This window comes from Tachyglossus aculeatus, chromosome 1 (assembly GCF_015852505.1).
Source record: "Tachyglossus aculeatus isolate mTacAcu1 chromosome 1, mTacAcu1.pri, whole genome shotgun sequence".
In the NCBI taxonomy this organism is placed as follows: Eukaryota; Metazoa; Chordata; class Mammalia; order Monotremata; family Tachyglossidae; genus Tachyglossus; species Tachyglossus aculeatus.
This window is the reverse complement of record NC_052066.1, coordinates 48,535,203-48,560,525: the sequence shown is the minus strand read 5'-3', so window position 1 is coordinate 48,560,525 and position 25,323 is coordinate 48,535,203. Positions and strand designations below refer to the sequence as shown.

The 25,323-nt window shown below is 44.7% G+C and overlaps 1 protein-coding gene across 1 annotated transcript in view; it reads right to left on the bottom strand.

Moving 5' to 3' along the window:
• Positions 1-25,323, bottom strand: part of MCF2L2 (MCF.2 cell line derived transforming sequence-like 2) — a 491,086-nt gene that overhangs the window by 116,403 nt on the left and 349,360 nt on the right. Inside the window, exons 19-21 of the mRNA XM_038758478.1 lie at positions 18,006-18,098; positions 16,541-16,633; positions 8,496-8,621 (exon numbers count right to left, since the gene is read on the bottom strand). Coding sequence (XP_038614406.1) covers positions 8,496-8,621; positions 16,541-16,633; positions 18,006-18,098 — 312 coding nt within the window. The remainder of the gene's footprint in view (positions 1-8,495; positions 8,622-16,540; positions 16,634-18,005; positions 18,099-25,323) is intronic.

Sequence of the window (25,323 nt, the reverse complement as noted above, 5' to 3'; positions counted from 1 at the left end):
TTGGATGAGTCACTTAACTCTCTGTGCCTCGTTTTCCTCAACTGTGAAAAATGGGGATTCCCTTATATTTGGACTGTGAGCCTCAAGTGGGACATGGACTGTGTCCAACTTGATTAACTTTTAATCTATTCCAGCTCTCAAAACGGTGGTTAACACATAGGAAGTGCTTAACAAACACCACGAGTAGCGTGCTAGTGTGTGCTCATTCTCTCTGTCTCTCTGTGTTTGTGTACATTCATCGCCTCTGTCTCCCCATCTTTCTCTCTTTCACTCTCTACATGTCCATCTCTATTCCTTCTTCCCCTTTCTTTGTCTCCCTTGTTTTCTACTTCTGCTTTGCTCTCTGTTATTCTCTCTCTTTCCTTCCCTCCCTCTTTCTCTCTCTCCTTCTCTCTTTCTTCCTTTGTCTCTCTCATTCCTTCTCTTTCTTTCTCTCCCTCCTTCGGTCTCTCGCCCTTTCTCTCCCTCCCTCCTCAACTTCCCCTTTCCCTCTCTCTCCCTCTCTTTCTCCCTCTCTCTTTCTTGACCTCTCCCTTCCTTTTTCTTTCAACCACATCCACTGGACACCTCACGCTCCCCCACCCAAGGTCCTAGGGATTCCTGCCTCTGCCAGTGAGCAACAACCTGGAATGCTGCTTCAAAGTGACTGTGTGGGACTGCTTGAGTTGGGATAAGCAAGAAGTGGCAGCAAGGAAGAGTGCAGAGGAACTGGAGGCAGAGAAGAAGGTGGGGATGAGTTATGCCTGGTTGGCCAGGGTCCACGGGCCAGCTCTGGTGGCATTGGGAAGTCTGGGGAGCTGCCAGCTGGGAGAAGGAGGCGGGAAAGGGAGCAAGCGGTGAAGGAAAGGGCTGTTTAGGAGTTGGGGGAGAGTTTGCCACAAGCCGAAAGCCCTGGGAGAAAAGGGATAAGGTGTACAGTGTGAAAAACACAAACACGGCTATTGACTGTGGGCAGGAGCAGACTGAGGAAGAGCAGCCAAAGTGGGAAAATCCCAGAATAAACTAGCAAAAGTCTTTGGAAAAAAATGTACCATGGCTGCTGGGTTCTAGTTTGTTAAATGTATTTTACTTTACATGTGCTTTCCCTCAGGGCTGTCTTCTTTCAATAATCAATTTCTTAAGGGTAAAAACTGAGGGTTTTTATTTAATCAATCAATCAATCAAAGTTATTTATGAGCACTTACTTTGTGCAGGTCACTATTCTAAGCACTTGGAAAAGTATAATAAAGTTGGTAGGCCCAATTCCTGCCATCGAGGAGCATTCAGTCTGAAGGAGGAGATGGGGCATTAAAATAAATTATGGAGCTTTACAAAAATGGTGTGGGATGAATATCAAGTGCTTAAGAAATCAGATCCAATGAAAAGGCAAAGCAGAAGGGAGAGAGGACAGGGGAAATATGGGACTTAGTCAGGGAAGCCCTCTTGGAAGAGATGTGACCTTACTTAATAAGGCTTTAAAGATGGGAGATTGGTGGTCTGTCAGATATGAAGAGAGGTAGTTCCATGCCAGAGGGAGGACATGGGCAAGGGTCAGCAGAGAAATATATAGGATTGAGGTACAGTGAATAAATTGGTGTTGGAGGAGTGAAACATGCGGGCTATGTTGTAGGACGAAATCAGCAAGATAAGGTAGGAGGAACAAGTTAGGAGTGGTTGGAGGCCAATGATAAAGAGTTTCAGTTTGATAATCAATCAATCAATCAATCAATCGTATTTATTGAGCGCTTACTATGTGCAGAGCACTGTACTAAGCGCTTGGGAAGTACAAATTGGCATCACATAGAGACAGTCCCTACCCGATAGTGGGCTCACAGTCTAAAAGGGGGAGACAGAGAACAGAACCAAACATACCAACAAAATAAAATAAGTAGGATAGAAATGTACAAGTAAAATAAATAAATAAATAAATAAACAGAGTAATAAATATGTACAACCATATATACATATATACAGGTGCTGTGGGGAGGGGAAGGCGGTAAGGCGGGGGGATGGAGAGGGGGACGAGGGGGAGAGGAAAGAAGGGGCTCAATCTGGGAAGGCCTCCTGGAGGAGGTGAGCTCTCAGCAGGGCCTTGAAGGGAGGAAGAGAGCTAGCTTGGCGGATGGGCAGAGGGAGGGCATTCCAGGCCCGGGGGATGACGTGGGCCGGGGGTCGATGGCGGGACAGGCGAGAGCGAGGTACAGTGAGGAGATTAGTGGTGGAGGAGCGGAGGGTGCGGGCTGGGCAGTAGAAGGAGAGAAGGGAGGTGAGGTAGGAGGGGGCGAGGTGATGGAGAGCCTTGAAGCCCAGGGTGAGGAGTTTCTGCCTGATGCGCAGATTGATCAGTAGCCATTGGAGGTTTTTGAGGAGGGGAGTGATATGTCCAGAGCGTTTCTGGACAAAGATAATCCAGGCAGCAGCATGAAGTATGGATTGAAGTGGAGAGAGACACGAGGATGGGAGATCAGAGAGAAGGCTAGTGCAGTAGTCCAGACGGGATAGGATGAGAGCTTGAATTAGCAGGGTAGCGGTTTGGATGGAGAGGAAAGGGCGGATCTTGGCAATGTTGCGGAGCTGAGACCGGCAGGTTTTGGTGACGGCTTGGATGTGAGGGGTGAATGAGAGAGCGGAGTCGAGGATGACACCAAGGTTGCGGGCTTGTGAGACGGGAAGGATGGTAGTGCCGTCAACAGAGATGGGAAAGTCAGGGAGAGGACAAGGTTTGGGAGGGAAGACAAGGAGCTCAGTCTTCGACATGTTGAGCTTTAGGTGGCGGGCGGACATCCAGATGGAGATGTCCTGAAGGCAGGAGGAGATGCGAGCCTGGAGGGAGGGGGAGAGAGCAGGGGCAGAGATGTAGATCTGGGTGTCATCAGCGTAGAGGTGATAGTTGAAGCCGTGGGAGCGAATGAGGTCACCAAGGGAGTGAGTGTAGATTGAGAACAGAAGGGGACCAAGCACTGAACCTTGGGGAACTCCCACAGTAAGAGGATGGGAGGGGGAGGAGGAGCCTGCAAAAGAGACTGAGAAAGAACGACCGGAGAGATAAGAGGAGAACCAGGAGAGGACGGAGTCTGTGAAGCCAAGGTCAGATAACGTGTTGAGGAGAAGGGGGTGGTCCACAGTGTCAAAGGCAGCTGAGAGGTCGAGGAGGATTAGGACAGAGTATGAGCCGTTGGATTTGGCAAGCAGGAGGTCATTGGTGACCTTTGAGAGCGCAGTTTCCGTGGAATGAAGGGGACGGAAGCCAGACTGGAGGGGGTCGAGGAGAGAGTTGTTGTTGAGGAATTCTAGGCAGCGCGTGTAGACAACTCGTTCAAGGAGTTTGGAAAGGAATGGTAGGAGGGATATGGGACGATAACTAGAAGGTGAGGTGGGGTCAAGAGAGGGTTTTTTTAGGATGGGAGAGACATGGGCATGTTTGAAGGCAGAGGGGAAGGAACCAGTGGAGAGTGAGCGGTTGAAGATGGAAGTTAAGGAGGGGAGAAGGGATGGAGCGAGAGATTTCATAAGATGAGAGGGAATGGGGTCAGAAGCATAGGTGGCCGGAGTAGCACTTGAGAGGAGGGAGGAAAGTTCCTCTGAGGATACCACTGGGAAGGATGGGAGAGTAGCAGAGAATGTTGAGAGCCGGGGGGTTGGAGAAAGGGGGGAAGAGACTTTGGGGAGGTCGGACCTGATGGATTTAATTTTGTTAATGAAGTAGGAGGCCAGATCGTTGGGGGTGAGGGAAGGAGGAGGGGGAGGAACCGGGGGCCTGAGAAGGGAGTTGAATGTACGGAAGAGCTGGCGGGGGTGATCGGCATGGGTGTCAATAAGGGAGGAGAAATAGTTTTGTCTGGCAGAAGAGAGGGCTGAGTTAAGGCAGGAAAGGATAAACTTGAAGTGAACGAGGTTGGCATGGTGTTTAGACTTTCGCCAGCAGCGTTCGGCAGCTCGAGCATAAGAGCGAAGGAGGCGGACAGTGGCAGTGATCCAGGGCTGTGGGTTAGTGGTGCGAGAGCGGCGAAGGGAAAGGGGAGCGAGCGAGTCTAGCTGAGTAGAAAGGGTAGAGTTGAGAGCAGTAATCTGATCATCAAGACTGGGTAGAGAGGAGAGGGCGGCGAGGTGGGGTGTGAGGCGTTCCGAAAGATGGGTGGGGTCCAGAGAGCGGAGATCTCTGTGAGGGAGTAATACGGAGTTACAGGGGAAAGGAGTGTGAGTGAGGAGGCAGGTGAGAAGATTATGATCAGAGAGAGGGATCACAGAGTTGGTGAGGGTGGACACAGTGCAGCGGTAGGAGATGATGAGGTCGAGGGTATGACCAAGTTGGTGAGTGGGTGAGGTGGGGTGGAGGAAGAGGTTGGCAGCGTCAAGGAGAGATAGAAGGCGGGCGGCAGAGGAGTCGTTAGGGATATCCATGTGGATATTGAAGTCTCCAAGGATCAGAGTGGGCATGGAGAAGGAGAGAAGGAATGTGAGGAAGGGGTCAAAGTCGTTAAAGAAGTTGGAAGTGGGGCCCGGAGGGCGGTAGATGACGGCTACAAGAATCTGGAGGGGGTGGTAGAGGCGAATAATGTGGGCTTCAAAGGAGGGGAAGGAAAGGGAAGGGGGAGGAGGGATAGTGCGAAAGCGACATTGGGGGGCGAGAAGGAAACCGACACCTCCTCCTTTTCCAGTGAGTCTGGGGGAGTGGGAGAAGAAGAGGCCTGCACTGCAGAGAGCAGCAGAAGAGACCGTGTCGTCCGACGACAGCCATGTTTCAGTTAGGGCGAGGAGGAGTAGAGAACTGGAAAGGAAAAGGTCCAGGATGAAAGGAATCTTACTTGATAACATGGGTGGATGTGCAACTACTGGAGGTTCTTGAGAAAAATGATCTGAGCAGCAGAGTGAAGTATGGCCTGGAGTGGGAAGAGACAGGACTCAGTGAGGAGGCTGATGCAGTAATCAAGACGGGATAGGATAAGTGCTGAGGTCAAGGCGATGGCAGTTTGGATGGAGAGGAAAGGGCGGATTTTAACAATGTCGTGAAGGCAGAACAGAAAGGATTTGGTGACAGACGGAATATGTGAGTTCAGTGTGAGGAATGAGTCATGGGTGACGCCAGATTATGGGTTTGTGAGACAGGAAGACTAGTGATGTTTTCTACAGTGATGGGAAACTACAGAACTGAACTTTATATCATGTGATATAAACCCGGATTTTTAGTAACTTTGATGATAAATTTATAAAAAGATTGAGTCTCTTTAAAAAAGTTCCTCAACCAAAAGTTCAATTTGTTCCAGAAATCTGAGCAGCTACAAAATGTTAGATATTCAAGTTTTGCAGGGAAAATAATAATAATAATAATAATAATAGCATTTATTAAGCGCTTACTATGTGCAAAGCACTGTTCTAAGTGCTGGGAGGTTACAAGGTGATCAGGTTATCCCATGGGGGCTCACAGTTTTAATCCCCATTTTACAGATGAGGTAACTGAGGCACAGAGAAGTTAAGTGACTTGCCCAAAGTCACACAGCTGGCAATTGGCGGAGCTGGGATTTGAACCCATGACCTCTTACTCCAAAGCCTGTGCTCTTTCCACTGAGCCACACTGCTTAACAACAAGATGATTAATGATTAACAACAAGAATTGAGGTCAATTACTCAACTAAAAAATATCTGAATATCAGGAACATAAGTGGCTGAAATTGCAGCAGAGTTTAATCAATAACTTTTTTTATTTAAAAAAAATCTGCTGACCGGCTAGGTAAGTGAACAATTATTGCCATATTAACAGTTTTTTATGCAAGTAATTCATGTAAATAATTTATAAAATGGTTAGATAAAAATATTTCTATTAACTATTAAAAACAAAGGCTTAATGAAAAGAACATGGGCTTGAGAGTCAGAGGACCTGGGTTTTAATCCTGGCCCTGCCACTTGACTGCTGCGTGACCTCAGGGAAAACAAAACAACAAACCATAAAAACCATAAAAACAAAAGCACTTAACTTTTGTGTGCTTCAGTTACCAGTAAAATGTGAATCAATATCTTTGTTTATGGTATTTGTTAAGCGCTTACTACCTGCTAGGTACTGTTAAATAATAATAATAATAATGATGGCATTTATTAAGCTCTTACTATGTGCAAAGCACTGTTCTAAGTGCTGGGGAGGTTACAAGGTGATCAGGTTGTCCCACGGGGAGCTCACAGTCTTCATCCCCATTTTACAGATGAGGTAACTGAGGCACAGAGAAGTGAAGTGACTTGCCCAAAGTCACACAGCTGACAAGTGGCAGAGCCGGGATTTGAACCCATGACCTCTGGCTCCCAAGCCTGTGCTCTTTCCACTGAGCCACGCTGCTTCTAAGCACTGGGGTAGATACAAGGTAATCAGGTTGGACACACAGTTCCTGTCCCACATAGAGCGTACAGTCTTAATCCTCATTTTACAGATGAGGTAACTGAGGCCCAGAGAAGTGAAGTGACTTGTCCAAGGTCACCCGGCAAGCAAGTGGTGAAGCTGGAATTAGAACCCAGTTCCTTCTGACTCCCAGGACCACCATATTGTGCTGCCTCTCTTCTCCTCTGACTGTGAACCCAGTGTGGGATAGGGACTATGCCTGACACAATGGTCTATCCCAACTCATAATTAGCCTTAAATATCATAATTATCATTGCTCTTCATTCATGCTTGCCAGCATCTGAAGTGGGGCCTGCTGAGAATATACTGAATCGGATAAAAATAATCAGTTGGACACAGCCAATGGCCCACATGGGGCTCACCATCTTAATCCCCATTTTAAAGACAAGGGAACTGAGGCACAAAGAAATAAAGTAACTTGTTCAAGGAAACAGAGCAGGTCCTATGACTCCTAGGCTCACGCTCTTTCCATTAGGCCAAGCTGCTTCTCTAACTCTAGCTTCTTCTAACTGTACCAAACACTTAGTACAGTACACTGCAGAGTAAACACTAATTAAATACTACTGACTGAACTGTAGTAAGTGCTTGGGAAAGGTCAACAGAAGTCCCAAGGAGGTTTCCTGCCCAAAAAGAGCTAGCACTGTACTGGGGGATACAGGTGCAGATATTTACAAATAGGGAAATTCATTTATTCAATCATTTATTGAGCGCTTTCTGTGTGCAGAGCACTGTACTAAGCGCTCAAGTGTGGGTCATAGGCAGGAGTCTAGCCTCATGCCATGTAATGTCCTCATTGCCAAAATGCATTTCCACTCACCTTTCATTCAGTCATATTTACTGAGCACTTACTGTGTGCAGAGCACTGTACTAAGCACTTGGGAGAGTAAAATACGATTATAAGCAGGCACATTCCCTGCTCACAGTGAATTTACAATCTAGAGGGAGACAGACATTAATATAAATCATAAATTATAGATATGTACATAAGTGCTGTGGGGCTGGGACGGGGGGATTGAATAAAGGGAGCCGGTCAGGACGACACAGAAGGGAGTGGGAAAAGTGGAAAAGAGGGCTTAATCAAGGAAGGCCTCTTGGAGGAGATGTACTATCAATAAGGCTTTGGAGGCGGGAAGAGTAATTGTCTGTTGGATTTGGGAAGGGAGGGTGTTCCAGGCCGGTGGCGGGACGTGGGCGAGGGGTCAGCGGCGAGATAGACAGGATCGAGGCATAGTGAGATGGTTGGCATTAGAGGAGTGAGGTGTACAGACTGGGCTGTAGTAGGAGAGTAGCAAGGTGAGGTAAGAGGGGGCAAGGTAAGCGCTTAGTACAGTGCTCTGCACACAGTAAGTGCTCAATAAATACGATTGAATAAAAGGTGAGTGCTTTGAAGTCAGCGGAAACGCATTTTGGCAATGAGGACATGACATGGCATGAGGCTAGACTCCTGCCTGTGACCCACACTTGAGCGCTTAGTACAATGCTCTGCACACAGTAAGCGCTCAATAAATACGACTGAATGAATGTTGGAGCTTTACTGTTCCTGTGACAAAAAGGTCAATATAAGGATCCACGTTTTCTTTTTCCCTTCAGCCCCTTTTTGTGATGCAAGTGGGCTTGGGTACCTGTATTTGTAGTCGATGCCGTTTGTGTCATACTAAAAACATTCCTAAACCTGGAGAAGCATCTAATTAGGGAATCAGTGTGGCCTGGTGGAAAATGAAGGGCCTTAGGAAGTCAGAGGATCTAGGTTCTAATTCCGGCTCTGCTACTTAGCGTGACTTTGGCTGAATCTCTTAACTTCTCTGTCACAGTTTAAATAGGGATTTAATCCTATTTGTTCTCCTTCCTACTAAAACTGTGAGCTCCATGTGGGACAGGAACTGTGCGTCTGACTCGATTAACTTGTACCTACCCCAGTGCTTAATACCACAGGAAGACTGGTAAGGAACGCAAAAGATAACTGGAAAAGTTTAATAAGCAATTTGAATCATGAAGCACTCATGCTTTGAGCTAAACTGCATATCCCAAGGAAAATGTCTTTATCACGAAATGTGTCTTTTTAACCATGCCTCTACATTCTCCCCGATCGCTCTGTTTTGTTCCATACGATGGGACTTGCTAAAGCACATACCTCATATCCAGTGATCGCTATCTGATGCATGGAGTCATTCGCAGATTTGATGATATCCAGGACAGTGGCCAGGGCTTCTTCAAGTTCAGCCGTGCCCTCGGAATTCTTGCTACATTTTAACATTTCCTGCACAAAGCAGTTAAAGATGAATTAAAGGCCAACCAAATCTGGTCATTGTCATTGTTGTTTTCCCTTTTAAATGCAATAAAAATTAATCTTGTAATTACTGCTCATTCTAGCAAGAGCATCAGTGGGAAGGCCAAAAGTGGTAATGAAAATGAATGAAAACAGAAACTCCTTACCACAGGCTTTGGGGCACTCAATTACCTTGTCCCCTTTTATGTTACCTTGCTGCTCTCCTACTACAATCTATCCCATGAACATCTGTCTTTTAATGCCAATCTACTCACCGCACCTCAATCTCATCTCTCTTCCCGCTGACCTCTCACTCACTTCCTGCCTCTGGTCTGGCACATCCTCCTTATTCATATCCGACAGACAATTACTCTCCCCACCATCAAAGCCTTATTAAAAGCACATCTCCTCATTTCCTCTTTTCCCACTTCCTTCCATGTTGCTCTTGTACTTGGATTTGCCTGTCTATACATGTTTTGTTTTGTTGTCTGTTTCCTCCTTCGAGGCTGTGAGCCCGTTGTTGGGTAGGGACCGTCTCTATATGTTGCCAACTTGTACTTTCCAAGTGCTTAGTACAGTGCTCTGCACACAGTAAGCGCTCAATAAATGATTGAATGAATGAATGAATTTGCACCCTTTATTCACCCCCCCACCACAAAATTTATGCACATATCCATAATTTATTCACTTATATTAATACCTGTATCCCCCTCTAGACTGTGAGCTTGTTGTGGTGAGGGAACACGTCTATCAACTCTGTTATAGTGTTCTGTCTTAAACACTTAGTACAATTCTTTACACAAAGCAAATGTTCGATAAATACAATTGACTGATTGATAACCCTTACACTTTCCTTCACTGAAAATATGGGGCAGAGGGATTTGGGGAGATAGGGGAGAACTAAAATACAGAAAAAATTCAGTTTGACCTAGTGGATATAGCACACACCTGGGAGTCAGAAGGACCTGGATTCTAATCCCGGTTCTGCCACTTGTCTTCTCTGTGACCTTGGGCAAGATGCTTAACTTCTCTGGGCCTCAGTTACCTCATCCATAAAATGGGGATTAAGACAGTAAATCCTATGTGGGACAGGGACTGTGTCCAACCCGACTAACTTGCATCGAGTCCAGAGTTTAGTACAGTGCCTGGCCCATAGTAAGCACTTCGTAAGTCTGGCAAACCCATTTCTTAAGTCCATTAAAACACAAGTGAAAGATAACATTCCTAAATTTGCATGAGAGTTATGGTTTTATTATCTGTTCACTCCTGAAGCATAGCACAAAGCAATGGCCCTCGAAACTCATTAATCAATGATCCCCCGGTTGGCTTCCATGACCGCTCATGTTCCCATCATCTCAAAGACCAGAAAAGTGGGATCCAGGTGGTTAAAGAGGCGGTCAGCAAGAATAACGTTGTTCAGAAAGGAAAGATCACCAGTGATAGAAGGCATAGAAGCAGGTGATGATGGGAGATGGTTTATGAGAGAGATGCTGCCATGTGGAGCTGAAGGGTTGCCCCCACTGCTAAATACAGGCCCAGAAAAACTGACAGACAGAAAATGTTCCATCACTTGGTAACACACATTTTAAAAGGCTGCATTTGCCATCAGACGTTTGGTTCCTTTGATTTTATTTTAAAGCCAGCTTTTCCTCTTCCTTTCACTATTCCCTGCTAGAGTAGAAAGCAATTTGTAACTTGTCAGTTCTAAGAATAATAGCAGCTGCTGTATAAAGAAGACAAAAAAGTTTCAGTGACTTAATAATAATAATAATGGCATTTGTTAAGTGCTTACTATGTGCAAAGAAAGCACTGTTCTAAGCGCTGGGGAGGTTACAAGGTGATCAGGTGGTCCCACGGGGGGCTCACAGTCTTAATCCCCATTTTTACAGATGAGGTAACTGAGGCACAGAGAAGTTAAGTGGCTTGCCCAAAGTCACACAGCTGACAATTAGCAGAGCTGGGATTTGAACCCATGACCTCTGACTCCCAAGACCGTACTCTTTCCACTGAGCCACACTGCTTCTCATTATTACCTTATACTTGTGACACTATAGGCTTATCTTTGTCTTTTGTTTTCCCTTAAATGGCTATTTTGGGGCACTGTTCATCTTTTTGCCTAGGAAATATGTGAAGGTTCTAATTTCTTGCTTGATTTCAAACCAGTCCTATAAAGATAGATTGCTTTTTATACTCTGAATAGAGAGTTTTCAGTACTCTACCAGTCTCGACTATAGGAAAAAGAGCCCAGCAGAGGCATACCCACTCCATTCGTAGATGACCAGTGGATAGAGAGTGGAAGGTAATCTGCTACAAGTCAAGAATCCCCTATGCTGGGCAGTAGTGGAATGGGAGAGAGTTGACGGAGGGGACTCAAGTTCACCATGCGGAAGATGGCAGTGGTAAACCACTTCTGTATTTTTACCAAGAAAACTCTATGGATACACTACCAGAACAATTGCAGATGGAGGTGGGACATTCTGGAAAGAGATGTGTCCATGGGGTCGCTATGGGTCGGAGACGATGCAACAGCATAAGGCAAGATAAGACAAGTCAGCACAAGTCTTTGTACTCCATAGCACAAATACTGCCAGAGGCTTTTCTTTTTTCTTACTTCCTGGGTGCACACTGGCTGTTGTTAGTCTTGGTTTCAACGAAACAAATGATAGTGCTTGTGAGGGGAATAGGTCACGTGGTTCCCCTAAACAATACTGGACAAATTCTTTCCTCATGCGTGAGTAACATCCTCCAGTTCTGTTGGAGTTCATTTTTATTTCCCCATTGGCAGTTTGAAAAGCCACTTGTTTCCACTCCATGGTTTTTTGAAGTGAGAGCCTAAAACCTCTCCAATCTCCAGTCATGGGGTCCTGAGGATCCTAGGTATTTTCTGAAATACTATTCTGCCCTTTTACACTGCAGATTTTTAACAGTTAGGGTTTCACACCAATGGGGTTCATTTCCCTCGGTTGGTCTTTCCTGAAATACGCTCACAGTGGGCAGGGAACATATCTACCAACTCTTGTACTGAACTCTCCCAAGGGTTTAGAACTATACTCTCCTCACTGTAAGTGCTCAATAAATACCACTGATGGATTAGATTTACTTGTGAAGGGGAAAAAAAAAACTCTGAGCATTTCTTAAGGCCCCTTTTTTCCCCTGGGGCCCAATACATAATTAAGGTCTCCTTTTCCACCAAAACTCTTAGCCACCTGGGGTCTTTCTACCCTTGTAGTTTCAGGAAAAGAGCTGTTCAAGAGTGATATTTGGAGCTCTCTCCCCGGAGGGATTGAGATTGCAATTCTCACTTTGCTCTCAAATTTCCCCAAAGCAACGGGAATGTGTAAAACAAGTCTGACTTGATTTGGTTCCCGGTTCCTTGGAGTCTTTTGTGGAATCTTTCGCAGTGATCCTATCTCTTCCTTTTATTACTATGCCTCTAATGGAATCATGGTATTCTTTTTCTCTAAAGATTTAAAGATGCATTGCCTTTGGTTTTCTCCCTTCTGCCCCACCCATGATGATAACATTGGTGGGTCCAACTATGGGTCAAATTTTCATTTTGGGTGTGGGGATAAATTTGGGGTTGGACTCTCAGGGGCCAGCTCTTCCAAGGTATATATGAAAGCAGATTGGCCTAGTGGAAAGAGTATGGGCCTGGAAGTTGGAAGACCTGAGTTCCAATCCTGGCTCTGCCACATGTTTGCTGTTTACTTCGACCCTTACTTTCTTTGTGCCTCAGTTACCTCATCTTTAAATCAGGGATTAAGACTGTGAGCCCCATGTGGGACACGGACTGTGTCATCTTGTAACTTCCCAAGCACTTAGTACAGTGCTCTGCACACAGTAAGCTCTATTTATTACTCTATTTATGTATTTATTTTACTTGTACATATTTATTCTATTTTTTTTTGTTAATATGTTTTGTTTTGTTCTCTGTCTCCCCCTTCTAGACTGTGAGCCCACTGTTGGGTAGGGACCATCTCTATGTGTTGCCAACTTGTACTTCCCAAGCGCTTAGTACAGTGCTCTGCACACAATAAGTGCTCAATAAATACGATTGAATGAAAGTAAGCGCTCAATAAATACAACTGAATGAATGAATGACCTATCCCAGCGCTTAGTACGCCTGATACATACTAAGCGGTTACCAAATACCATAAAAAAGACAGCATTTCACCTAGAACCAAAGACTCAAGACCATAGCACAAGAGCCAAAAACGCTATTTTAACCAAAGACTCAAGACCATAGCACAAGAGCCAAAAACGCTATTTTTCTCTCAATTTAAGTTAGGGTTTCTTCCACCTTGGTCTATAAGGTCCTCAAGGGTAGGGATTGTTTCTTATACTTCCAAATGGTCCAGAAGTGCCTAGTACAGTGCTCTACCCATGGACCCATGGAAAGAGCATGGGCTTGGGAGTCAGAAGTTGTGGGTTCTAATCCTGGCTCTGCCACATGTCTGCTGTGTGACCTTGGGCAAGTCACTTCACTTCTCTGTGCCTCAGTTACCTCATCTGTAAAATAGGGGTCAAGATTGTGAGCCCCATGAGGGACAAGGGCTGTGCCCAACCTGATTACCTTGTATCTCCTCAGTGCTTAGAACAGTGCTTGGCACATAGTAAGCACTTAACAAATACCACAATAACATTATTATTATTGCTAAGTACCATTGTGAAAGATGATGAACTTCTGGAAGCTGTAGTAACACTTAAGTCGGTAGAGTAATATTGGCAAAGAAGATATTATTTCTAGATGGTACTCCAGCAGAAGAGCTTATCAATCAATCAATGGTATTTGAGTCCTCACAATGTGCCGAGTATACCAGAGTGGCGCTTGGGAGAGTATACCACAACAGAGTTGGTAAATACATTCCCTGCCCAAAATGAACTTATAGTTTAGAGGGAGAGACAGATATTAAAACAAATAATATATAATTAATAAACAGAGTCAGTAATCTGGAGCTAATGCAGATTAATGCAGGTAGAGTTGATGTGAAAAATAGAAGGTGAAATATTTCAGGTTTTGTGAAATACTTCAGGTTTTGAAACATTTTGGCTCACTAAAACTCACAAGTAAACAGGCATTTTCCTCCATGTTTCATATTATAAGCCCTTACCTCACTATTACATGAAATTTCAAACTGCCTACATAGTATTTGGATAGTGTCCATATATATTAGGTAGAAAAAGGCAGTGAAGTGTTGCCTAATATATAATAATATATAATAATGTATATATTAATATATAATAATGATGGCATTTATTAAGTGCTTACTATGTGCAAAGCACTGTTCTAAGCACTGGGGAGGTTACAAGGTGATCAGGTGATCAGCCCACAGCGGGCTCACAGTCTTAATCCCCATTTTACAGATGAGGGAACTGAGGCACAGAGAAGTCAAGTGACTTGCCCAAAGTCATACAGCTGACAACTGGAAGAGCTGGGATTTGAACCCATGACCTCTGACTCCAAAGCCCATGCTCTTTCCACTGAGCCACGCTGCTTCCCCGTATATGCTGTACCTAGTTCCTACACCCATTATGTATTCACCAAAGATTCAAAATTTGGGTAAAAGTGCTGCCCAGCATACCCAAATTAATTCTGTGTAATTTAATAAGCATAAATTTGGCTTAATTTCTGCAGGAGCATCTGGGGGCATATCCTCGACACCAGCAAGAACAATCAATCAATCCATGGTATTTGAGCGCTTCTTTTGTGCAGAGTGCTAAGTGCTTGGGGGAGTAAAGTACACAGAGTTGGTAGACACGTTCCCTGCCCTAGAGGAGCTTATAGTCTAGAGGGCCAGATGTTAATATAAATTAAGTTCTGTGGGGCTGTGAGGGTGGGGTGACTATCAAATGCTTAAAGGTTACAGATCCAAATGCATAGGCAATACAGAAGGGAGAGAAAGTAGGGGGAAAGAGGGCTTAATCTTGGAGATGTAGTATTAGTAAGGCTTTAAAGGTGGGGAGAGTGGTGGTATGGTGTATATGGAAGGAGGTGGGAGTTCTAAAATATTTCTTTTAGACTGTGAGCCCACTGTTGGGTAGGGACTGTCTCTATATGTTGCCAACTTGTACTTCCCAAGCACTTAGTACAGTGCTCTGCACACAGTAAGCACTCAATAAATACGATTGATTGATTGATTCTGGGATGGAGGGAGGGAATACTAAAGGGGTTGGTGGCATGGTTGATGAGAAAGAAGTACAGTGAGGAGTCAAATGTGCAGGCTGGAAATCAGTGAAGTAAGGTAAAAGGGGGAAGCTGACTGAGTGCTTTAAAGCTAATGGTAAGGAGATTGGTGTGAAGGTAGATGGGCAACCACTGGAGGTTCTTGAGGAGTGGAGAGACAAGGAATGAAACTTCTTTGTTTTAGAGAAATGATCCAGGCAGCAGAGTGAAGTACGGACTGGAGTGGGGAGAGACAGCGGGCAGGGAGTTTAGAAAGGAGGCTGATGTAAATGTCAAGGCAGGCTAGATAAGTGCTTGGATCAGTGTAGTAGCAGTTTGGGTGGAGGGGAAAGGGCAGATCTTAGAGATGTAGTGAAAGTACAACTGATAGGATTTGGTGACAGATTAAGAATGTGAGTTGAATGAAAGAGATGAGTTGAAGATAAGGTCAAGGTTAAGGGATTGCGAGATAGGGAGGATAGGGGTGCTATCTACAGTGATGGAGAGGACAGGGTTGGTTAGGAAAACGAGGTGTTCTGTTTTGACATATTGAGTTTGGGGTGTAAGTGGGACATCCAGGTAAAGATATCCTGAAGGCAGGAGGAAGTTTGAGATTGCAGAGGAGAGAAGTCAACTTTGGATAGGTAAATTTGGGAATCATCTGTATAAAGATAGTAGTTGATGCCATGGGAGAGAGTGAGTTCTCCAACGGAGTGGGTGTAGATGAAGAATAGAAGGAAACACAGAACTAAACCTTGAGGGACCCCCACTATCAGACAATGGGAGGCAGAGGAGGAGACTGCCAAAGAGACTGAAAAGGAGCAGTCAAAAAGATAGGAAGAGAAACAAAAAAGGACAGTGTCAGTGAAATAAGGTTGGATAATATTTCAAGGAGAAGTGGATGGTCCACAGTGTCGAGGGAGCTGAGAGGTCAAAGGAGGATAAGGATGGAGTGGAAGCCATTGGATTTTGGAAGAAGGAAGTCACTGGTAACCTCAGAGATGGCAGTTTCTGTTGAGTGCAGGGGACAGAAATGAAATTAGAGGGAATCAAGGAAAGAATTGGAGGAGAGGAAGTGGAGGCAGTGGATGTAGACAACTCACTTAAGGAGTTTAGAGAGGAATAGTAGGAGGGAGGTGGGGTGAAAACAGGAGGAGCCATGGAGTCATAGGAGAGTTCTCTAAGGATAGGGGATACGTAAGCGTCTTTGAAAGCAGTGGGGAAGAGCCATTGGAAAGTGAATGGTTGAAGATGGTTGCCAGGCAAGGAAGAAGGGAGGGGTTTGATAAGGAATAAAATGATGGGGACAGAGGTGCAGGTGGAAGGGGTACATTTGATAGGAGGTGAGAGATCTCCTCTTGAGATACTTCTGGGAAAACCGGGAGAGTCAAAGAGAGTGCAGGAACAGGAAGAGGGAGGGACCAGAAAAGAGGAGAGGGGATTTTAGAAAGATAACATAAGATGTTCACAATTTTGTCAAGAAAGAATATGGAAAAATGCCAGAATTGTCCACCTTCGGGTGCAGGGGTGCCTCTCCCTTCTCCTTGTGATCTCCATACTCCGTCCCACCATGTCAGAAGTGGAACAGTAGAAGTTGTGCCAGCAGCTAGCACTCTGCCACCTCTTCAAGATCTAATGAAGTGCTGACCATACGGATCCAAACCCTGGAGCTTAGCTCTTAAAGGAAGGGCCCACACACCCATTATTTGGTTTTTAACATACATAATTATTGGTTTGCTTCATTTACCTTTAAGAGCAACTGGTACTTTGTGATTCTTTGTACTGGCTTTAGGAGATAGGCATCTAGAGCGAGCTTATGGTCCAGTTTGCGTTGACATTCCTTTAAAAGCCATTAGAAGGGGGAAGAGAAAAAAAGAGAGAAAATTAAGATCTGTAGAAATGGAAGAGGGCCACACAGTTTGTTGAAGAAGATAACTGCAGTATTAATCATTCTCAAAATTCAAATATATGAGTAAAAAAGGTATTTACATGTCACTTGGAGCCTGAGGGAAAAATGGACTTTGAAAATGATTCCACACTAACCGTTTCCATGTGACAATTTTGACTCAGTACTAGGCTGTAAAGCCCAGGAGCAGAAGAACCGTGGCCTAGAGGAAAAAACGGGTCTGAGTTCTAATCCTGACTCTCTCTTTTGCCTGTTGTTTGACCTTAGGCAAGCCACTCGGCTTCTCTTTGCCTCAGTTTCCTCATCTGTAATATGGAGATTAAATACCTGGTCTCCCTCCCCCTTTGACTGTGATCCCCATTTGGGACAGGGACTATGCCCAACCTAATTATCTTGTATCTATCTACTGCTTGGCATAGAGTAAATGCTTAACAAATACCACTGTTATTAGCATGATTATATTATTGATGATGAGGGCTTATGTGTATAAGAACATTTTATGTTCTTACTTCAAAATGCACTAATTTTTGCCCTTTAGGGTAGTCCTTTATGAGCCAAAGTTCACACCTACTGAGGCTAACAAGAAGCAAGCAGTTAGTACTTGAACACAGTACGCTGCACACAGTAAGTGCTCAATAAATACGATTGAATGAATGAATGAATGAAGGCTCACAGCTTGAGGACCTCAAAACAGTGGACCCAAAGTTAGAGTATATTTTCATATCTATTTGTTCCTCCAGAAGTGAGTGCACATTTTTTAATCTATTGAAATGTACACAGTCTTGAGTCAGACATTTCTCTCAAGGACTCCCAATTCTTGCATTTTTATAATAATAATAATAGTATCTGTTAAGTACTTACTATGTCAAGCACTGATCTACGTGTCTGGGGAAGTACAAGTTAATCGTTGGACACAGTTTCTTTCTCACATGGGAGTCACAGTCTAAGAAGGATGCAGAGCCGGGATTCAAGCCCCGTTTCATAGATGAGGAAATTGAGGCACAGAGAAGTTAACTGACTTGTTCAAAGTCATAAGGGAGGTAGGTGGTAGAGCAGGATTAGAACCCAGGTCCTCTGGCTCCCAGTCCCCTGCTCCTTCCTCTAGGTCCTGCTGCTTAAAAAAAAATGCCCATACTTAATTAACACTTTCTAGGCAGAATATGGTACTATTATTCCTTTGTCATCAGCATCATCTACAGCTCTTTTGGGTGTCTTTTGGACATTTTATTAGGACTTTGGGGAATGTAAAATAAACATGAAAGACCTTTACTTGTCCTCAAAGAGCAAGTAGCCTATGAACTCTTACCTGGAAGAAGAGGCTATCTCCACATTGTCTCCAGAGAGCTTCAGAACGGGGCTTATTCTGACAGTATTTTTCATAGACCTGAAGATCCTCTTTCTTAAAAAGAGCATACATATTTCAGTCAGTCAATAGCAATTACTGAGTTCCAAATATGCCCTATGCACTGTATTAAGTACTTGGCAAAATCCAATAGAATTAGCTGATAGCAATCAATCACTGGCATTTTTTGAGTGCTTACTGTGTGCAGAGCACTGGTCTAAGCATTTGGAAGAGTAAAATATAACAGAGTTGATAGACGTGTTCCCTGCCCACAGTGATTTTACAGTCTAGAGGAGGAAACATAAATTAATAATAATAATAATAATAATGGCATTTATTAAGTGCATACTATGTGCAACAAACTGTTCTAAGTGCTGGGGGGGGGGGGAATACAAGGTGATCAGGTTGTCCCACGTGGGGCTCACAGTCTTAATCTCCATTTTACAGATGAGGTAGCTGAGGCACAGAGAAGTTAAGTGACTTGCCCAAAGTCACACAGCTGACAGGTGGCGGAGCTGGGATTTGAACCCATGACCTCCGACTCCAAAGCCCGTGCTCTTTCCACTGAGCCACACTACTTCTCTAATATATTTGTATATTTATATTTATTAATATTATTTATATTTATTATTATAAATACATAATTTATCATATATGATCCCTGCACTCAAGGAATTTACCATCTAGCAGGGGTGATCATGGTTAAAATAAATTGCTGATAAGAGGATGAGGGAAAAGAGGCTATGGACAAAAGCTAGGGTTTAATTAAAAAGAGTGTATAAGATATGTATATGAGTGCTGTGGCATTTGTGAGTACTTAGGTGGTGCGGAATTGCTCTAATGGCAGCTAGGGGATATAAATTAGGGATATTATAAGTTAATTGGGAAAGACCTATGTATTTAAATTGATGCTATTGATGCCTGTTTACTTGTTTCGTTGTATGTCTCCCCACTTCTAGACTATGAGTCTGTTGTGGGCAGGGATTGTCTCTATTTGTTGCTGAATTGTACTTTCCAAGCACTTGGTACAGTACTCTGCACACAGTAAGCGCTCAATAAATATGCCTGAATGAATAGATACAAACCTAACAAATCAGAACCAGTGTCTATACAACATGAGGCTCACAATCTAAGAGGAAAGTAGAGCAGGTATTTATCATGACATCAACAGGTGAGAAATGGGGGCACAGAGAGGTTAAGTGACTTGCCCAAAGTCACCTAGCAGACAAATGGCATAACAGGGATTCAAAACATGGATCTCCCAACTCGCCTGACAGCGGAACAGTGTTGCCTAATGGACAGAGCATGGGCCTGCTAGTTGGAAAGACATGGCTTCTAATCCTGGGTCTGCCATCTGTCAGCTGTCTTTGGGCAAGTTACTTCACTTCTCTGTACCCCAGTTACCTCATCTGTAAAATGGGGTTTAGGACTGTGAGCCCTGCGTGGGACAGGAATCAATCAATCAATCAATCAATCAATCAATCAATCCATTGTATTTATTGAGCGCTTGCTGTGTGCAGAGCACTGTACTAAGCATTTGGGAAGTACAAGTTGGCAACATATAGAGACGGTCCCTACCCAACAGTGGGCTCACAGTCTAAAAGGGGGAGACAGAGAACAAAACCAAGCATATTAACAAAATAAAATAAATAGAATAGACATGTACAAGTAAAATAAATAAATAAATAGAGTAAGAAATATGTACAAACATATATACATATATACAGGTGCTGTGGGGAAGGGAAGGAGGTAAGACAGGGGGGATGGAGAGGGGGATGAGGGGGAGAGGAAGGAAGGGGCTCAGTGTGGGAAGGCCTCCTGGAGGAGGTGAGCTCTCAGCAGGGCCTTGAAGGGAGGAAGAGAGCTAGCTTGGCGGATGGGCAGAGAGAGGGCATTCCAGGCCCGGGGGATGACGTGGGCCGGGGGTCAATGGAGGGACAGGAACTGTGACCAACCTGATTAACTTGTATCCACCCCAGGATTTAGTACAATGCCTGGCACACAGAGCTTAACAAATAACAGAATTAATACTATTACTTATTATTATTATTATTATTATCAATAATAATATTCTTATATTCCTTCCTTTAGGTCAAACTGCCTATTCTTATTTCCTGCTAGTTGAATTTGCCAACTACTCAGTGACTAATAAGTACCATAATGAAAAACACAGGAAAAGAAGACAATGTAGAATTTTAATGGTTTATGTGTGTGTTTACAAGGAAAATTATGCAATAAAAACAGAGGAATGAAATAGGTATTGCTGTTGATTAACATGTTGCATTTTTAAAAAAATATTTGTTAAACACTTACTATGTGCTAAGCAAGCACTGCGGTAAACAGAAGATATTGGGCACCATCTCTGCCTCACATGGGGCTCACAATCTAAATCAGATGGAGGAGAATTAAATCTCCATTTTACAGATGAGGTAACTGAGGCACAGAGAAGTGACCTGCCCAAGGTCACACAGCAGACAAATGGTGGTGCTTGGATTAGAACCCAGGTCCTCTGACTCCGAGGCCCTTGACTGTTAGCAAGTGGTTACCAAGATGGGTGGGAAGGATATATTCTTTACATGCAGATCAGTCAATCAATCAATCAATGTATTTATTGAGCACTTACTATGTGCAAAGCACTGTACTGAGTGCTTGGGAGAATACAACAGAGTTAGCAGACATATTCCCTGCCCGCACTCTTAGGTCTTGTGAGAACCAGTGGGAGGCTGCTGCCTGCAAAGCTGACCAAGAAGCAGTGTGGCTTAGTGGAGAGAGCATAGGCCTTGGAGTCTGAGGACCTGGGTTCTAATCCTGCCCTGCCACCTGTCTGCATGTTACCTTGGGTAAGTCACTTAACTTTTCTGGGGCCCAGCTACCTCAACTGTAAAATGGGAATTGACTGTGAGCCCTGTGTGGGATATGGTCTGTGTCCAACCTGTCTTGTATCTACCCAGTGCTTAGTACAGTGCCTGGCACAGAATAAACACGTAACAAGTACCATAAAAAAAGTCCATCAGATGTTGGACTGTGCATTTCATTCTTCTTCCCCTATCCAGAGAACGAAGCACTGGCCTGCTAACCTGGACATTTTAGGTCCTATTGCTGCCTTATTTTCTCTTCCCCTTTGGCTTCCAACAATAGAAAGTAGGAATAGACCCGCCAGCGAAAATAGTGTGGTTCAGGCCTTTCTCCAGCTACCCCTGTAAGCAGAGCATGGTTCCTTCCACCAGAATAATACTACTACTCCTGGGGTCCTGGGAGCCCTAAATAATAATAATAATAATAATATTATGGTTCTTGTTAAGTACTTACTATGTGCCAAGCCTTGTTCTTGGCACTGGGACAGAAACAAGTTTGTCAGGTTGGAAACGGTCCCTATCCCACATGGGACTCACATTCTTAATCCCCATTTTACTAATGACAGAACTGAGGACCAGAGAAGTAAAATGACTTGCCCAAGGTCACACAGCAGACAAGTGGCAGAGCCAAGATTAGAACTCATGTCCTTCTGATTCCCAGGCCCAAGCTCTATAATAATAATAATAATGGCATTTATTGAGCACTTACTATGTGCAAAGCACTGTTCTAAGTGCTGGGGAGGTTACAAAGTGATCAGGTTGTCCCATGGGGGGCTCATAGTCATAATCTCCATTTTACAGATGAGGTAATTGAGGCCCAGAGAAGTTAAGCAACTTGCCCAAAGTCACACAGCTGACAAGTGGGGAGCCAGGATTTGAACCCATGACCTCTGACTCCAAAGCCCAGGCTCGTTCCACTGAGCCATGCTGCTTCTCTCTATCCACTAGGCCACACTGTTTCTCCTGGGATCACTGACAGCATGGCATCTTTTGGGTCTCTACTGAGAGACCAGGATAAGTGGATTTTAGACTCTGCCCTTTCTTCCTGGAAACCTCAGGCCAAGAGATTCTAGCCCACCCACTTTCTCTGATGCCCACCTGGCCTGAAGTTCTTCCATCCCTCTGGCCATTCCTTCTCAGTCTCTTTCAATCAATCAATCAATCAATCAATCCATTGATCATATTTACTGAGCTCTTACTGTGTGCAGAGCACATACTAAGCCCTTGGGAGACTGCAATACAACAATATAACAGAAACGATCCCTGTCCACAACAAGATTACAGTCTAGAGGGAGAGACAGACATTAATATTCATTCATTCATTCATTCATTCAATCGTATTTATTGACATGTTAAATTTGAGTCGATGGCAGGACATCCAAGTTGAAATGTCTTGATGGCAGGAGGAAATGTGACATTTCAGACAGGGAGAGAGATCAGGGCTGGAGATGTAGATTTGGGAACCATCTGCATAGAGGTGGTAGTTGAAGTCATGGAAGCAAATGAGTTCTCCCAGGGAGTGGGTATAAATGGAAAATAGAAGGGGACCCAGAACTGAACCCTGAGGGACACCCCAAGTTAGGGGTTGGGAGGCAGAGGAGGAGCCTGTGAAAGAGACTGAGAATGAGCAGCCAGAGAGATAGGAGGAGAATCAGGCGAAGGCAATGTCAGTGAAGCCAAGGTTGGAGGATGTTTTCAGGAGAAGGGGGTGGTCGACAGTGTCAAAACCAGCTGAGAGGTATAGAAGGGTTAGGATAGAGTAGAGGATGATGGATTTGGCAAGAAAGAGATCACTAGTGACCTTTGAGAGGGCAGTTTCTGTGGAGTGAAGAGTAAGGAAGTCAGGTTGGTGGGGGTCAAGGAGAAAATTGTAGGAGAGGAACTTGAGACAACAAATGTAGACAACTCGCTCAAGAAGTTTGGAGAGGAATGGTAGGAGGGAGATGGGGTAATAACTGAAGGGAGCCCTTGGGGTCAAGGGGGTGGTATTTTTAGGATGGGGGAGAGGTAAACATGTTTGAAAGCAGTGGGAAAGAAGCCATTGTAGAGTGAACAATTGAAAATGGCAGTCAGAGAGGGAAGAAGGGAGGGAGCAAGTGCTTTGATAAGTTGCAAAGGGATGGGGTTGGATGCACAGGTGGAGGGGTTGGATTCTGAAAGAAGGCAGGAGATCTCCTCTTGAGATTCTGCTGGGAAAGATGGGAGAGTTGAAGAGGGGGCGGGAGCAGAGAGGGACTGGGGAGGGGCAGGGGAGATTTTAGGGATATCCCACCTCATCTTTCTGAGATCTTTCATAGGCTCCTCCTCTGCCTCCCACCTCTTAACTATGGGAGTCCCACAAGACTCATTTCCGGGTCTCTCTCTATTCTCCATCTACACCCACTCCCTTGGAGAACTTATTTACTCCCATGACTTCAACTACTATCTCTCTACAGATGACTTCCAAATCTACATCTCAGTCCTGATCTCATTCCTTCTCTGCTGTCTTGCATTTCCTCCTTCCTCCTCTAACCTCTCAAACATAACATGCCCAAAACAGAACTCCTTATCTTTCTACCCAAACTCTGTCCTCCCTGTGACTTTCCCATTACTGTAGACAGCACCACCACTCTCCCTGTCTCATAAGCCCATAACCTTGGCATTATCCTCTACTCGGCTCTCTCATTCAACCCACATATTCAATCTACCACTAAATTCTGTCCATTCAATCTTCACAGCATCACTAAAATCCACCCTTTCCTCTACTGCCACATTTATCCAGGCGCTTATCCTAACTCACCTTGATTATAGTATCAGCCTCTTTGCTGACCTTCCTGCCTCCTGTCTATCTCCACTGCAGTCCATACTTCACTCGGCTGCCTTAATCATTTTTCTACAAAACCTTTCAGTCGGCGTCTCCCTATTCCTCAAGTACTTCCAGTAGTTGTTTATCCACCTCCTCATCAAACAGAAACTCCTCAGCTTTAAAGCACTCAATCACCTTGTCCCCTCCTATCTTATTTCACAGCTTACTTACTACAACCCAACCTGTACACTTTGCTCTTCTAATGATGCCAGCCTACTCACTGTTCTTTAGTCTCGTCTATCTCTCCACTGACCTCTTGCTCACATCTTGCCTCTGGCCTGGAATGCCCTCTCTCTTCTTATCCGACAGACAATCACTCTCCCCACCTTCCAAGCGCTGGAAATACTATAATCATAGTATTTGTTGAGCATTTACCATGTGAGCCCGTTGTTGGGTAGGGACTGTCTCTATACGTTTCCGACTTGTACTTCCCAAGCGCTTAGTACAGTGCTCTACACACAGTAGGTGCTCAATTAATATGATTGAATGAATGACTGTGCCAGGCACTGTGCTAAGCACTGGAGTGGGTACAAGCAAATTGGGCTGGACTGAGCCCCTGTCCCATATGGGGCTCACAGTCTCAAACCCCATTTTACTGATGAGGTAACTGAGGTCCAGAGAAGTGAAGTGACTTGCTCAAGGTCACACAGCAGATGTGTGGCAGAGCTGGGATTAGAACACATGACCTTCTGGTTCCAAGGCCTGTGCTCTATCCACTATGCCATGCTGCTTCTCTATTGTGCCTTATTAATAACACATCTCTTCCGTGAGGCCTTCCCCAACTAAGCCCTCATTTCCTCTTCTATCACTGCCTTCTGCATCGTCCTTGCATTTCATTCATTCAATTGTATTTATTGAGCACTTACTGTGCGCAGAGCACTGTACTAAGTGCTTGGGAAGTGCAAGTTGGCAACATATAGAGATGGTCCCTACCCAACAGTGGGCTCACAGTCTAGAAGGGGGAGACAGAGAACAAAACAAAACATATTAACAAAATAAAATAAATAGAATAGATATGCACAAGTAAAATAAATAAATAGAGTAGTAAATACGTACAAACATATATACATATATACAAGTGCTGTGGGGAAGGGAAGGAGGTAAGGCAGGGGGGATGGAGAGAGGTAGGAGGGGGAGAGGAAGGAGGGGCCTCAGTCTGGGAAGGCCTCCAGGAGGAGGTGAGCTCTCAGTAGGGCCTTGAAAGGAGGAAGAGAGCTAGCTTGGCAGATGGGCAGAGGGAGGGCATTCCAGGCCCGGGGGAGGACGTGGGCCAGGGGTCAATGGCGGGACAGGCGAGAACGAGGCACGGTGAGGAGATTAGCGGCAGAGGAGTGGAAGGTGCAGGCTATTTGGGCTGGAGAAGGAGAGAAGGGAGGTGAGGTAGGAGGGGTCAAGGTGATGAAGAGCCTTGAAGCTGAGGATGAGGAGTTTCTGCCTGATGCGTAGGTTGATTGGTAGGCACTGGAGATTTTTGAGGAGGGATTAACATGCCCAGAGCGTTTCTGGACAAAGACAATCTGGGCAGCGGCGTGAAGTATGGATTGAAGTGGGGAGAGACACGAGGATGGAAGATCAGAGGAGG